At 34.5% G+C, this 15,691-nt stretch overlaps 1 protein-coding gene across 1 annotated transcript; it reads right to left on the bottom strand.

The window, feature by feature from the left end:
* Positions 1–308: 308 nt before the first annotated feature.
* LOC123681175 (actin cytoskeleton-regulatory complex protein PAN1-like) lies at positions 309–1,092 on the bottom strand. The gene is made up of 2 exons (XM_045619413.1): positions 1,016–1,092; positions 309–936 (listed from the first exon to the last, which is right to left on the bottom strand). The coding sequence occupies exons 1-2, from the start codon at positions 1,028–1,030 to the stop codon at positions 412–414; spliced, it is 540 nt and encodes a 179-aa protein (XP_045475369.1). The 5' UTR covers positions 1,031–1,092; the 3' UTR covers positions 309–411.
* Positions 1,093–15,691: the final 14,599 nt, after the last annotated feature.

A 15,691-nucleotide genomic window follows, 5' to 3' on the forward strand; every position in this document is an offset into this window, starting at 1 on the left:
ACCACAAAACGAAAAATATAACTGAAAACGATGCTGTAATGAGTTCAGTACAGCACTGTTTTTTAGAACTGTAATGATCTCATTACGATACTGAAATAGAGAAAATAATTTGTAATGCCATAATGAAAATCAATGCAAGTAAAGATACTAATATTTGTTATCAAAACCTCATTATTGATGTCATAGATCACTTCCACACTCGGTATATAATATACTATCAATTGGAGGCTGAATTGACTGAACTGATTTATTTTTTTTTACTATATAATCAGCTTCCTGCGGGGTTTTATTCAATTGATTTATAATAATTTTTCATTTCGAATGCTTTATTAATATCACATAAAAAAATAATTTCATTAATAGTAACTTTCATTTACAAACGAGTCTACATGAGGTAGAGAACTGCAGGACTCAACCAAAAGTAGGCGCAACAGGAACTGACGGAGCTACAACCGCCCTACCATCTACGCCAAAGGGAGCAGGCAGAAGCGAAGATGGAACTACAGCACCAGGAGCAGATGCTGGCACTCCTGCATAACCTGGATAAGCAGGAACTGGCACTGACCTTGTTAGGAAATTAGGGGACACCCTGAATGAGTTGGGGAAGAGAGGAGAAGGAACTAAAGTGTTTGAAGTGATCACAGCAGGAGCTGGAGCTACACCAGCAGGAATGTAATTTGGAGAATAAGCTGATGGATAAACTGGTGCTGAGGGATACAACGATCTTGTGAAGTAAGGAAGGGGGGCCACACCAGCCGCATAAGGGGCCGCATACACGTTGAGACCTTTAGTAAAAGTGCTTACACTAGCAGCAAATGGGAGGGTACTTGGTGGAGCTATCCTTGTGTAAGCGATGCCAGGTTGTGCAAGAGCTACTGCCGGTGCTACAGAACATCTTACTGAAGATAGGTAGATAACAAATAGAGTCGAAATAATCTGAAAAAACAAATCAGTTTGATTATCGAAAAAAAAAAACAACATACAAACTAGATTAATATAATTGGTTGATAGATACCTTGATGGATGACATGGTTGATACTCGAATAGCAGTTGGCTTGACAATGACTAACAATTACAGGATATTTATAATTTGTACTCAGTATTTCGCCAATAGGAAGAGAAATTGCTGAATTTTATTAGGAATCAAACGTGCTTCGATTACTTCATTCGATACCATTTCGATCGAAAGTGATCGTAATCGATGTCTTCATTTGCATACTATTTTTGGAGTTGACTTTGATTTACATGAAATATACTACTAGGAGTTGTTAATGGGTATGTTTCGTACGATTTCACATTTTTTTTTTAACATTCAAGTTGATCTTTATTTGATCGATATCTATCACGTTTTAGTCCAATTGAATAGTGTTAGTGAATATGTGTGAAATACTGAGAAACAAACTGAAGGGGGGGATTCTGCATGAAAAAATACTGTCAGTTTGCTGTATAATTTTCATTCACAAATGCTTCGTATTCCGTAATACAGGGTGTTGTGATTTTTCAAGAGAAGTGACAATTTTTTTCCACCCTCAACCCAAATAACTTGAAAGGACACATGTACGAGTTAAAAATAAGGAGAGCTTCGGGACTGTCCAGCAAAACTTCCAGTCCAATAAAAAATTTTTTTTCAACCTGGAACGGATTGCTAACGCCTGTATGGACCTATATGATTTACATGGATTTCGCTCACTTGGTGCATGATTGAATTCTTAAATTCGTATATATTTTTTATGTAATTTTTTTTATTTACTTTATTTTACATACTGTATCAATTATTTTGTTTATGAGCTTCATAGGCATAGCCTCAGCACTTGTCGTTGAATAATATTTATTGGTCTGAAACCGGTCGAAATTTTAAAATTAAATTTAGCAGAAAACAAGAAGTAGTTATTGCGCATTCATTGACTGCAGTCTGCAATTGAGAATTTTATGTTCATTGTTGACGCTCCTACGGGAAATTATCTTTTTTTTAAAAAAAAAAACGCCATTGAGAGACTTCAAACTTTCGGAATTTCCTCGTTCAAATTCTGACGAAGAAATGTCTGATATTTATTTTCGTATGAGCCGCCATTTTTATGTAAACAAAATTATCTTAGCGCGTATTTTACATTTCTTTAATAAATTATCTGTTATTGGTTGGTTTTTGATGAGGTGCTCAAGTTAAGATGATTTTCTTTGCATTTTTGCAACAAATTAAACAAGCAATTCAACTGTAATTATTTTATTATTTCAAAATCACCTCTTGAAATTTGTCGGACAAAAATACCCTGCATAAGTAACAAATATACTCCGTTTGCAGTAGAAACATATTCCACATTCTGAAAGATTTCATAATTGAAAAATTAATTCAAAATTATAGTAAATTAAGTATCGAGAACGGTAAGGATATTTTACAGATCGGAGACAATAGTTTGTAGAAAGAGAACAGTGACGACTCCAATTATTGTCTGAGATCGGTAGACCTTAACGTTCGAGAAATTTATAGCGTTTTTGCACGATATACACACTTTATACTCGAACTACAAAATAATTATCCAAAAAATTAAAATAGTCAATACTGTGTAGGAATATTTTTAGAAGGCATTCGCGTTGTCTTTGCAATTAAAGCTTATTGATTGTAGATTGTCAAAGTGAAAATAGTTAACTGAATTTACTTATAATAGAATTTAAAATGAGCGATATCCAACCTTCTGAAGTAAAAGAAAATCAAACAGCCTGGGAAATCCGCTGTTCTGCATTTATTCACGAAAAATCGAAATTTCGTTACAAGGGTGAATACAAGACTCAAGAAATGGATTCAGGGAAAAAGCAGCCAAATCAATGAATGAGTTTTGATGGCTATTTCATTCGACAAATTAAATTAATTAAATTCAAATTGTTTGTGAATTATTTCGTTATATTTAGTCATTTCACTAACTGAAATTTCTGTTTATCTTAGCAACCAGTTAAAATAATCTACCGATCTAGCAACAAACGCTGTAACTGACGAAAGTCGTTCTATCATGCAAGAAGTGGAGAAAATGCACCAAATATCCCCGCAATTCTATTTTCGTATTTTGAGAATATGGTTCAATCCAATATTCAAGAATCTATTAGAGTCGTTAATACTTCAAAATGTTCCGTTAAAATCACGAGAATTGATCATTTAAGCACTTTTCAATATATTGTCGCTCAATTAGACAGGTGTCATTTGTAATTTAGATTGTTTATGGGTTTCCATTTTCTTTGTTTCTATTTGTATTTTTCTAGTTTATAATTAATACGGATAAAAATATTGAATGAAGAAAGTCAGTCAAACTTTGGAGAACCGCGTAATCCCTAGTTCTTGAGCAGGTTTCTATTCCTTATTTTCCTGATAATATCTTTCAAATGAATAAATTATACGATACTATGAAATTAAAAAATACAAACTCAATTTTCAATAGTTCCTTACTTCGTAATGAAATAATGGTGAATAGATAGACTTAGGAACTCTCAAATCAACGAAACGTGCTCAAAAACGTGCCAGAAAATGTACACACAATTTGTACATAAATTATTTTTAACTTGCGTATTTCTGAGCCGATAGTTCGAGTCCCACGCTAGGAAAGGAATTTTTTGGGTTACCGAGAACAGTTCAATCATTCATTGTTGAGTACAAAATCGGCAGTACCACACCCGAAGTGATATGAACATGTTCTCCTAATTCGAGCAAGCTTTAAACTTCTAAAATGGTCCTACAAGATGCCTAGGAGAGTCGAGATAAGAAACATCGGAAAAAGAAAACATAATCCACAAATTTTTTCTCTTCAAAAATTCAAAAGACATGGATAAATGATAAAAATAATTGAATTATCGAATATAAAAGAGATATTCGAGGCAGCGAATGGAATGGCTTTTAAAATGTGTTGAAATCATCAACAACAATGGGGATATCATTCTGGAGATCAAAGTTGGGCCATACACAGCTATCAGAGTATTCTGCGGCATGTCAAGTGCATTAAATGCCTGGAGAAATTTCGATGAAATTTCCCCTGGATAGATATCATCCGACACCGAGAATACAATGGAATTTTATTATATGGGCGTTGAAGGTTATGCCAATGTGGTGTCTGTAGCAATTTCGTATATCTGCTTCAAAATGTTCTCGAATGAAGTTTCAGGATAATGATTCCCGATTACAGATGCTTATGCTCCTAGACATTCCTCTCTCGAATGTTTAGTGCTCTATTCATGAAACCAAACGCCAGAAAATGAAGGAATTTTGGTGCAATTCGATGGCTATCGTATATACCTACATTATACATTAATTTCCGAATTGAATTGAAGTTACGCTCAACCTAAAACGTTTTAAGCACAATCAAATGACTACATTACATGTGATCATGTAGAAAATCCACAATAAATGTGATAATAAGAATATCGAATAATACTCAAGAATTATAAAAACAATATCAATCATATTCAGTAATCTCTCACCTAGAGAGGTCTATAACCTTTTGGAAACACAAAATAAGACACAGCGATTCTTTATTTTCATGGAGAATTTGGGAGAAACACTGGGAAAGTTATGAATCCATATGAGAGTCGGAAAATTTCTAAGAGATAATTTTCATTATCCCAATTTGTAAACACTATATTCTAGAATCATGTATGTTTCAGTTTGAAAATACTGAGGAGATATTTCTATTGACATGAATTTATAACTAGTATAACAATTTTTTCTTGAATTTAAAAACATAAAATTAATTTATTACTTCACAAGAAAAAATGGTACATCTTTAAAATATTCTGTCTAATGTAATGTTATACTATTAGCATCCATGGAATCAAAATTAGAAAAAGGACAACTGTCTAAATTCCCGCAATCATAGTTCTAATTATGTCTAATTTTGATTGTTATTATACCTACTTTGATCCTAGAGTATTGAAAAATGCAATGTAGTTCAAGCCTGATTTATATGGAATGGTCAATAGGAATGAATGATGTTGAACTAAGTTTAATTAATTCGCCCAATTCAAAAAATCTATAATAGATTTTTCATTTCATCGTAGAATATAAGTAGATACAAGGGCATTTCCAGTACCTCTGAGTACATTTACATGCTTACATGAAATTTTCCGTATGCACGCCTTCTCACATGTCAAACTGAAATAATATGTTATTGACAGTTCTCTAGAAATCGCAAATTGTTTCTATATTTCCTTAGCAACGATGTAAGTAGTGCTTGTTTTGTGACAATATTTAGATATTTTCAGTGAAAATATTGAAAAATGATTTCACCAGAGGACGAAATGTCCTCCGGAGCGGCAGAAGTAAGTGCGAAATTAGTGCCCAAGAAGTCACGTGACATATTTGAGAATCACTATCGTTTATTTTGCAACTAACGCCAAAAAAAAGTAATAAATGTAAGCGATGATATTCTTCTTGTTCATTTGTTACAAAAAAATAAATCCATGAAAGCTTGAACTTTTTAGTCAATATTCTATGTTGAAAAAAGTGAAAGAAAATGTTAATGCTGATAATCCAGCAAAAACAAGTGTAATCAAACAAGAAAGTGTTGGTTATACTGTTACTCAACGAAGAAGGACAAGCAGTTAAGTAAAGTACTGGGTTATCCATGTCTTTATCCGTATTTCACAGTCGTGTTCCAATGACATATGCCCAACAGAACTGTCATCCAAGCGTCATGTGTTCAGTAAGTTCAGTTGGAGGTTAGCCTTAGCCATCTACTGTTAAACGTGTGTCAATAGTGAAAACCAACTACAACAATTATGATACAGTAGTTTGTAGTGAGTACGTGCATTACGGGGACATTATCGTCGATATAACCGTCAATCTGATCGTACACTTGGTGAAACAGTGAAATAATTAGAAGATACGGGATCTGTTACAGATGTCTTAAGGCCCATATATCACCCAAATGTACGCTCAACCGGAAATATTGCTGCTGTAAATGAAGAAGATCCAAATTTATCCATTCCTCGGCGCGCAAAATATTTGGTCCCCTTTTATGACACGCTATGGAGTATTTTGCGTCTGAATTTGGATCTCCATCCTTATTAGTTCAGTTGACACAAGAACTAAAGCCGGCTGACCATGGAATTCGTTTGAATGACGATATTTAGCATCCAATTTTCTTCAGCACTTGGTGGCTTTGTAAACGAGCAAAATTTTCTCATAAAGGGCAGTGAAAAAACTGCCAAGGGACAACTACATCCACAAAAGTCACTGTATTGTATGGTGTGCAATTTGATCTGATATTGATGTTTCACCTTTCATTTCGCTTAATGACTAAGTCACAAAATTCAATGACCCGCTTACGTGATACAAACAGTACAAAAATTATTTTGTTATGAATATTGATCTGCAATATTGTTTGCTCAGAATTGACTATTTTTATTCGTGGAACTCGAACATATTTTAGGAATCCTACGAAAGGGTTATTGGAGTAGTCTGTGACTTTTGGAAAACACAGAAATAAACTAAAATTAGATGTTTCGATAACTTAAATTTGCCATTTCAAAAAATGTAATCAATTTGAAGTTGGAAATGTTATTGGTTTATGGATTTCTCAACAATTCCAACGAAATTTAATTTTAATTCATGAAATGTAAAATTTAATTATCCAAACATCGAATTTTAGTTTCTTTTTGTGTTTTTCGGAAGTCACAGACTACTCCACACAGTCAGAAATTGCGGTTTTTCCTCATTTGAAGTTCTTTCTCCATAACTCTTGAATTATTCATTTCAGGTACGTGGTTTGCTGAAGTATCCCCACTATTTTTGTATAATCACTGAAATAATGTAAAATATAGGTTCTAATTTTAAAATCTTGAGTTTTAATTTGAGTTGTCCAAGTTCATGATCTTCTTATAAAAACCCTGTACATTTTTGATCCAAACTACAAACAGTCTTTTAATACTACGAATTTGCAGAATTGAAATTGAAAAAGGTTTTTTGAAAAAAAAATTTTCTGCAGAGATATTCAAAAAAATGTGAGTCCCCGTCGACACCATTTTTGCATAAAAATCCTAATAATTCATGAACCGTTGAGTTTTTAGCCAAGGTATGGCATATGTCCATCAAAAAAGCTATATTAAATTATGCAATAATATACTGGGTCTGCCATTTGAACTAGGGGAGTTTTAGTCTGTTTCCGGTATAACCGGAAATTGTTGAGATCTGAAAGTATTTCAGAAAGAAAGATAATAATGATAATAAAAATATTAGTGCCTTTATTGTAAGAAAAAAAATACATGATATAACGGGCGAAGTCTAGCTTAAGCTTCTCCACTCAACCCCAAAATAAAAAAAAAACAAAAATCCAGAAAAATTCTAACAGAAAATAGATAAAAAAAACAATAATCTTGAAACAGCAATGAGAACAACTTAACATATCATCTCTTCCCTTAAATATCTTTCCCTCAAAATTTTTCTCAATGATCTCACAGAGTGCATTCCACATGAAATCAAATAAATATTATGTACCTTCACTGCATTGTAAGTGAAGGAACGCTGAAACATGGCTGAACCGAATCTAGGCAACGCTAGCCTTTGTCCATGCCTAATTGCAACCTCATGAACATCACGCCTAAAAATTAGCTTTTCCCTCAAATAGGGAGGAATAGAGGAATTCAACATTTTTTGTGTAGTCATCGTCATCTGAAGCCAAAAAATATCCTCGACCCGGAGCCACGCAAGTTGATATATTCTAATACTTATTCCCCTATCATACTTTCTCAAGCCGAAGATGAACCGACAGCACGTGTTCTGTACCTTCTGTAATCTATACCTCGAAACAGAATCAAGACAAGAATAAAATATTGTCAATCCATAGTTCAATTTGGACAACACTAATGACTGACAGAGATACTTTCGCGAGGAGAAGTCCAAAAAAAGTCTCTGCCGATATAAATGACGCAGTGCAAGAAACGGTGCTGATAAATAACGAAAATATTAATCTCTGTTTATGATGAATTCTTCGAGTGATGGTGAATACTCTGAAATGGAGATTGAAGACAATGGAGAATGGAGAAAAGTGCGCCACAAAAGAAAGAGGAATAGAGATCCAAATTCGCCCACTCAGCTAAATCCCAACAAAAAACAATTTCCGCCTGTACAAGAAATTCCTAACATAATAATGTCACCTCCTATCAATTATCGGAGCCATGTGAGGCCCACAAAAAATTATCAAACAACAGAAGGGAATTCCTCTATTCACACACACGTTCAAAATAACTCTCCAGATACACTGCAAGCCACTATTATTGAATCAACAAAACTAATCAACAAAAGAAACTATTCCGCGAAAATGAAAGAAATTACTAATAAACAATATAAGCACTTATTTCATATAAAAACTGCTGAATCCTTATTACGCAAAGATCTTTCCAACATATGGGAAGGAGAGTACCCAAACTCAGAAGATTCTATTCTATCAACAAAACAAGGATTTCTACTTAAAACCAATCAGAATAAATAATGACTTAATAGTGGTTACCCTCAATAAACTTGTCGCAGAAGAAAAAATTCAAAATTTTAAAGAAACACATCCATCCCAAAATAAAACCAACACAACAACCAGAGAATTTTATGCTTCATACAGTGTAGTGGTTGGTTCGGTTGAACTTGATATTTCAGAAATAGAAATCAGCGAATATCTCCATCGCATGCAGGTGGAACATAGATATTGTAAACGAATTATAGCTAGAGCAACAAATAAACCAACCTTGATGATTCGAATTATAACACCCTGCTTAAAATCATCTGAGAGACTACTAAATGAAGGGTTATTCTACAAGCACAGATATTACCCAGTATATCCTAGCAATCCACCTGCACCAATCCCACAACCTTGCTCCCGTTGCCAATCTTTTGCACACACTCGAGAAAATTGCACCAGTCCCATCAAATGCACCAAATGTGAAGGCTCTCATCATTACAGCAAGTGTAGCAGTCAACTTCTTCCAAAGTACGTTTCATGTGGCTCAGAGGATCACGCAGCTTGGTCGCTAAAATGCCCCCGTAGACCAACGAAACCGATAGATGGCATACCCAATAGCCAAATAAAACCCCTCAACAAAAAGTCTATGGAAATCGATAAAGAAATAAAGAAAAACACAAAATTACATTCAGTCATAACGATACATGACATGATAATCGACACATACATACACAAATTGAACAAAAATAAAAATACAAACAGGGAAGAACTAATTGCCAAACTTAGGAAAAGATTTGTTGACCAATACTCAATCGATACAGTGGCCCATTTTTCAGGAAACAGGCTTTATCTTCTAATGTTCGATCTGGAAAGTCCTTCATCGATTTCACCCACACAACCCATCGGAGGAGGTATAAACATGCAAGTTCATGTCGAAACTTAGGATTATGTACGCCAACCTCAACAGCTATACACCAAGAAAACACCTCATAAACAATATCCTTGAGAGGCACGAGATAAACTGCGCCCTTTTTGTTGAAACAAAAACAAAAGAAAATACCAACACGAAATATAGAAACTGGGATATAATACATAGAAATGGGATAGTCGTCAACAAGAATACTCGTGGTGGAAGTCTAATTCAGACACATCCTGGTTTAAGGATGACTAGAGAAAATCCCCCAAAAATGAACAACCCTTTGAACGAAGCAACTCACTTTTCAATCCCCTTTCTTGAAGATAAGCTTCACATTTTTCTGGTGTATTGCCATCCAAATTCTACTATCGAACAAACCATCTTCAACAAAGTTTGCCTCTACAAATATTCCATGATAATTGGAGATCTTAATGTCAACCCCAGAAAAGACAAGCAGATAACTGAATTTTTAAAGAAAGCTCCATTCAAAATGGCTAATACACCTCCAACATTCAGAATGGCCAACAATCCAGATACTACCCCTGATCGTGTGATATATACCAGAAACATGGAGAATAATATACAGTCAATAATAACACACCCTGATCTCGGTACTGAACATGATGCCATCGAAATTTATATTGATTTGAACAAACCAATCCTTCAGGAGTACCCAGCAAGAAAGAACATAAGGAAATGTAACATGGAAAAACTGAATGACGATTTAGTAACTTACGTCAATGGAGTTTTAAAAGAACCTATAACACAGCAAAAAATTTTCCAATTCAGCTCTATTCTGACATCTCTAGTGCATGAAAACAGCCCTGACCTCCGAACCAAATATTATGTACATGAATTACCACCATACATCATCAAACTAATAAAGAAAAAGAGGAAAATGCATAGAGATTATCTAAGAAGCCCCAGTACTGAAGTCAAAAAGGAGATCAATTACTTTAACAAAAATATCCAGACCCTGATACAACAATATAAAGAGCATAAGTGGATGGCAGTTTGCGATGAAATAAATGATAGTAGACGAAGTGATTATTGGAAACAAATAAAGAAATTGACTCGATATAATGAAACTCGAAATACTGGACCAAACGAAGAAAACAACACTTTATATTCAACAAATGAAGAAAAAGCAGAAATCTTTGCGACATATTACAAGGACACATTCAGTGAGAAAAGCACTCCACAATATGACAAACAAAAGTATGATGATGTAAACAAGTGGTATACAGACTATTTTCGAAGTGAGCCAGTAATGGAGTTGATGTGCTTGGAGGAGGAACTTTATTATGAAACAATGTACAAAGGAAAAAGCACAGCACCAGGACACGACAATATCACCAAAGAACTTTTGCGCAAACTGAACCCAACTGTACACGAATATCTCATCAAAATCTACGAGTTCTGTATCAATTCACACTACTTTCCTAATGAATGGAAACACGGAATAATCATCACGATTCCAAAATCCAATACTGCAGGTCGTGCATTGGGAAGTTATCGTCCAATTACGCTATTACCTGTTTTGGGTAAACATCTTGAACAAATAATAAATAAACTTGTTCAAATGGAAGTCAGCCTCAAAATTCCAAACTATCAATTCGGGTTTAAGGAAGGGAATTCAACCATTCATCCGTTAACTTTACTAACTACGAATGTCCAGGTGAACCGTTTAATGGGAAATCACAGTGCTGCTTTATTCCTGGATATTACAAAAGCTTTTGATAGCATTTGGCATAGGGGTCTTCTATACAAGCTTAAATTGTTGGAATGCCCAGCGCACTTAATCTGGCTCATAAGAGCCTACCTGATGAATCGCACCTTCCAGGTGAGAGTGAATGGCTGCTTATCTACAATATTTCACAGTGAACAGGGTGTTCCACAAGGCTCTCCACTTGCAACACTGCTTAGTAAGGTTTATTTGTTTGACATCTATAACCAAAACCCCAAGCACTTTGACAAAAACCTGTATGTGCTGCAATTCGCTGACGACCACACACTCATTAGTCACAACAAAACTCTAAGAAAAACAATAGACAATCTGCAGCTGCTACTAGATTCGATATTAACATGGTTCAACACATGGAGGCTACGTATAAACCCAGAAAAATCTCAGTTTGTCATATTTCATCACAACATTACTCCGAACTCGCCTGAACTGGTTCTGGCAAACTCCAACATCGCTTGCAAAAATAGTGCCAAATACCTAGGTGTTGAGCTGGACCACAAATTGTCTCTGATGAGTCACACAATACACAACAAGAAGAAATGTATCAACAGGAGTAAGCATTTTAGATCATTAACCTACAAAAACAAAGGAATAAGTACCAAAACAGCGGCTCATATCTATAAAACAATATGCCGCCCTCTGTTGGAATACTGTCATCCAATCTACATCACCAGTAATAAAACTGTCAGGAAGATCCTTAGTACCGCAGAGACCACATCGCTCAGGGGAATCACTAAAATGAGACACCCCAGGAACTCCTTGTATAACCCTCCCAACAGCCTGTTATACCAGGTGACTAAGATAATGCCAATTGAAGAACGAATAAAAAATCTCTGGAAAAAGTTCGCGGTGAAGCAGAGTAATACAGATATATTGAAAACCTACATCATTGAAAGAGATCCAAACAGAAGACCCAACAGAAAGACACCGCCGAACACCATATGGGAAGAACTCCAAAAGTTGTCCGCAACACCATAGTTCACTGTTCATAAGAAACTAAATTTTTTTTTTTTTTTTTTTACATTTGTATGCAATTAATTTTTTTTTTCAATATTTGTTAACATACCATATTTTGTTTTCAAAACTGGCTGAAGGACTTCGGTCGATGGCCTTTTGGATTGTTACAATAAAGAACTGTTAATAATAATAATAATATTAAAACCCTATTCAAAACACATATTAAGAAATGAACGGAATATAACCATTTCTTACATTTCTTACATAAATGGCTACGATTTCATAGTTCGAGGAACATTATCCATTCTCCCCCTTCTCTGGCATAGAACAACATAACGCGACTTTTCCGATTCGCTGGTAACAAATTGGCGAATGTGCCGGTCTTAAATCACGGCTGTTCTCTTATTAATTATATCGGTAAGTCAAGATTATACCCCATAACCCTCTAGTCTTCCTTTACCATCAGAATTAAATCCAGACGTATAATTACAATTCTAATTCCGAAGATTAACAGGGAATGAAATTTTAGTTTATTATTTTGAATCATAAATATTCGTATAAGGTGCGCGACTAAGTTCCCCTTGTTTTGTTGGTGGAAATGCAACTTCTTTCAACGTTTGATGATCAAATAGATCATTCAAATTGCTGCTTCTTGCTTCTTTGTTGACTTTATTTTTGCCGTTTATTCGCGATAATCAAATTGCGGTTTGTTTTGTTTTCAAAATGATGTGTTTTTTTATATTATGTATATTTGTGAACATGATCATGTTTTTTTATATGAAAAAACCCACGCACGGGTTTATCCTTTTGTGGGTATTCCATATTGTTTATCATCTGCTGAAAGACTATTGTTTATTCAAAATTGAAATTGGTAAATGAATATTATTATGCCCGACTTTTGCCTTTTTGCCTACACGCGTAGGATTTCTCCTCGCCGTCGGCTTCTCACTCCTGGCTAAGAGGAACATTCACTCAATCCCAGATATTTAAAATATCAGAAGGGTAGAGCTCGGTCGTGTCCGTTCCTTGTGGTCCATCTGGTTCTCGTCGAACTGTGGACCTCTCACACGTGATCCTTGGACCTGTCCTTCGCTTCCTAGGAATTTTCTCACCGTCCTTGCAGTACCTAAAAGAACAGCTTTTTGCATTATATTACATATATACTCACTAAGTCCCAGTTGCTTGATATTCCTCTTGAGATTTTTGGGCACTATTCCAGTTGTGATAATTGGAATAGTTTTCGTTGATATCATTCCCCACTGACGCTTCATCTGAAATTCGAGGTCCCTATATTTTGAAATTTTTTCGTCCTCCTTTTGACGCAGGTTGTTGTTATTTTGTATATTGCTACGTCAACGGGTAATGCTGTCTTTTGATGTTTATCGACTAGTAATATATATTGTGAGGGACTGTTTTATCAGTCAAAACTGTACGATCCCAGTACAGCTAATAGCGTTCGTTTTCCAGGATGGTCTCCGGTCGGTACTTGTAATATGGCATTTTTTCAGAATGAATTAGTTTTAATATGGTTGCCAATTCTCGGTGTAGTATCTTTCCTACTGCATCGTGTCTCTCTTTATATTCATTTCCTGCAAACATTTGACATCCGTGATATGTTGGATTGTCTCATTTGTTGGTTACCCATATCGGCATCGATGGTCAGTAACAGTTAGATGCTTTATGATATACCTGCAGTAATTTCTAATTGAAATCACTTGATCTTGGATGGCTAAAAGAAAACCTTCCGTTTCTGGGTACATTGCACCTGATGTGAGCTAATAGTTCGACGCTTCAATGTCGACATGATCCTGGTTCACCTCGTTGAAATGTCTTCCATGCAGGGGCTTCTCTCTCCATCTCTGCAGTTTTTCTTGGTTTGTCTGGTGGTTGTATGAAAATTGCTCCTTTTGAAGTTGTAATGGTGGTGATTCGTCTGCTTCACACAGTATTTCGTAGAACTCTGATGTACTTGCTTGATCTCTGAAGTATTCCCGTAGGCTGTCTATCTGCCCACTAGCAAGATCCATGATGTCCGTTAGACCCCTGCCTCCTTTATTTCTCGGCAGTGTAGTCCTCTCAATGCTACTATTATTATAATATTATTAATATTATTATTCATATCATATCATTCAAAGTGCTGCTCATTGTTAGCTTAAACATTTTCCCATCTTTCTGGTAGAGCTCGAATACCTTTTCGGTAAAAGTGTTCATCTTTTGAGGCTATCCACTGATTACATAAACCATTTTTTGATGTCTTGATATAAATGGAACAGCTGATGAGTCAGACCATATACCTCAGATCGAAAAAAGTAATATCTGATGGTGCAATATCTGAGGAATACGGCGGATAATATAGAGGACATCCCATTAAGAGTTTCCAAATAAAAATTTTTATTTTGTTAATCGACTTAATAACTACCAGAAGGCGAATTTTGTGATTTTGAAATTTTTTCAATAAATTAGCAGCATTTTTTGAGTTATTCCTATGAGGATAATTATACATTATTAAAGAAGTGAAGCGACCTGAAAAGTTGAAGATGAAACAACTGACATAAGCTGCCATTCACAATTGTCCGTTATGTAATAAATGACGAACTTGTTGAGCTATTGATGTGATTTTATCTGCCAAATTCAGAAAATTTGACTTGCATTCAAAATTAGTGGCTCAAACATATGATGAGGCTAGTGTAATGTCGGTATAAGTAAACGGTTTACTGGCAAAAATTTATATAACACCACAAGCGATGTTAACTCATTGAAAAACACACGTATTCAATTTGCTTTTAAGTAATGCGTGCAGTTCAATACAACTGGTTAAAGTTTTTTCTCAGTTCAATCAATTAAGTACCTATTAGAATTAAAAATTCTTGAAATAATCATTATGCAACTGATAAAAAGTAAAGTTGAAGTTAAAATAAATGTGTATATTACAATAATAAATATTAATAATATTAATTTTCTTAAGAGAAATCAGAAAGTAATCAAATGGTGCAACTGTGCAACTGGCCCCTAATGTCATATAAGGTACCAAATAGCATTATATAGTTGATACCTCAGAGATAAATTTGAATGTCGATTTCCATGATTCTGAGTCAATATACCGAAATGGTAAAAATGGAAATTCCCTTAAATGCTTTTCTATTTTAAAAAAATTAATGTATTAAGCGATTCTATGTTATTATGTCATTTAACGGTTTGAAGGCTTATGCCATAGAAGAATTTCATATTTCGCTCGTATGAATACATAGAGTATGAATGAATTAAAAAATCGCATCAGTGTTTCTCAATTTTTTTCTATTGTGTTCTATGAAGGATTTCAACAAATATTTGTGGTTCAAAACGATTGACCTCTGTGGTATTTTTCGTTACACTTATTACTTGAAATGTACACTTTTCATCATAATGAAAAATTTTTGATCAGTAATTTCTTCAAAAAACCTCTAGATAACATTGACTTAGCAGCATTGGCCATATATAAACAGAAGCAACTACTTTTTCTGGAAAATTTTTCCTCAGTATTATTATTATTATTATTATGAAAGCCATGATTAATTAATTTCAAAATACGATTTGATGAATACTGAGTGAAAATTTTAAATTATATGACTTTCAATTAGAATTTAATTATGATCATTTCTCGTTTTTTTT

The sequence above is a fragment of the Harmonia axyridis genome, chromosome 5 (assembly GCF_914767665.1).
Source record: "Harmonia axyridis chromosome 5, icHarAxyr1.1, whole genome shotgun sequence".
NCBI classification, from domain to species: domain Eukaryota; kingdom Metazoa; phylum Arthropoda; class Insecta; order Coleoptera; family Coccinellidae; genus Harmonia; species Harmonia axyridis.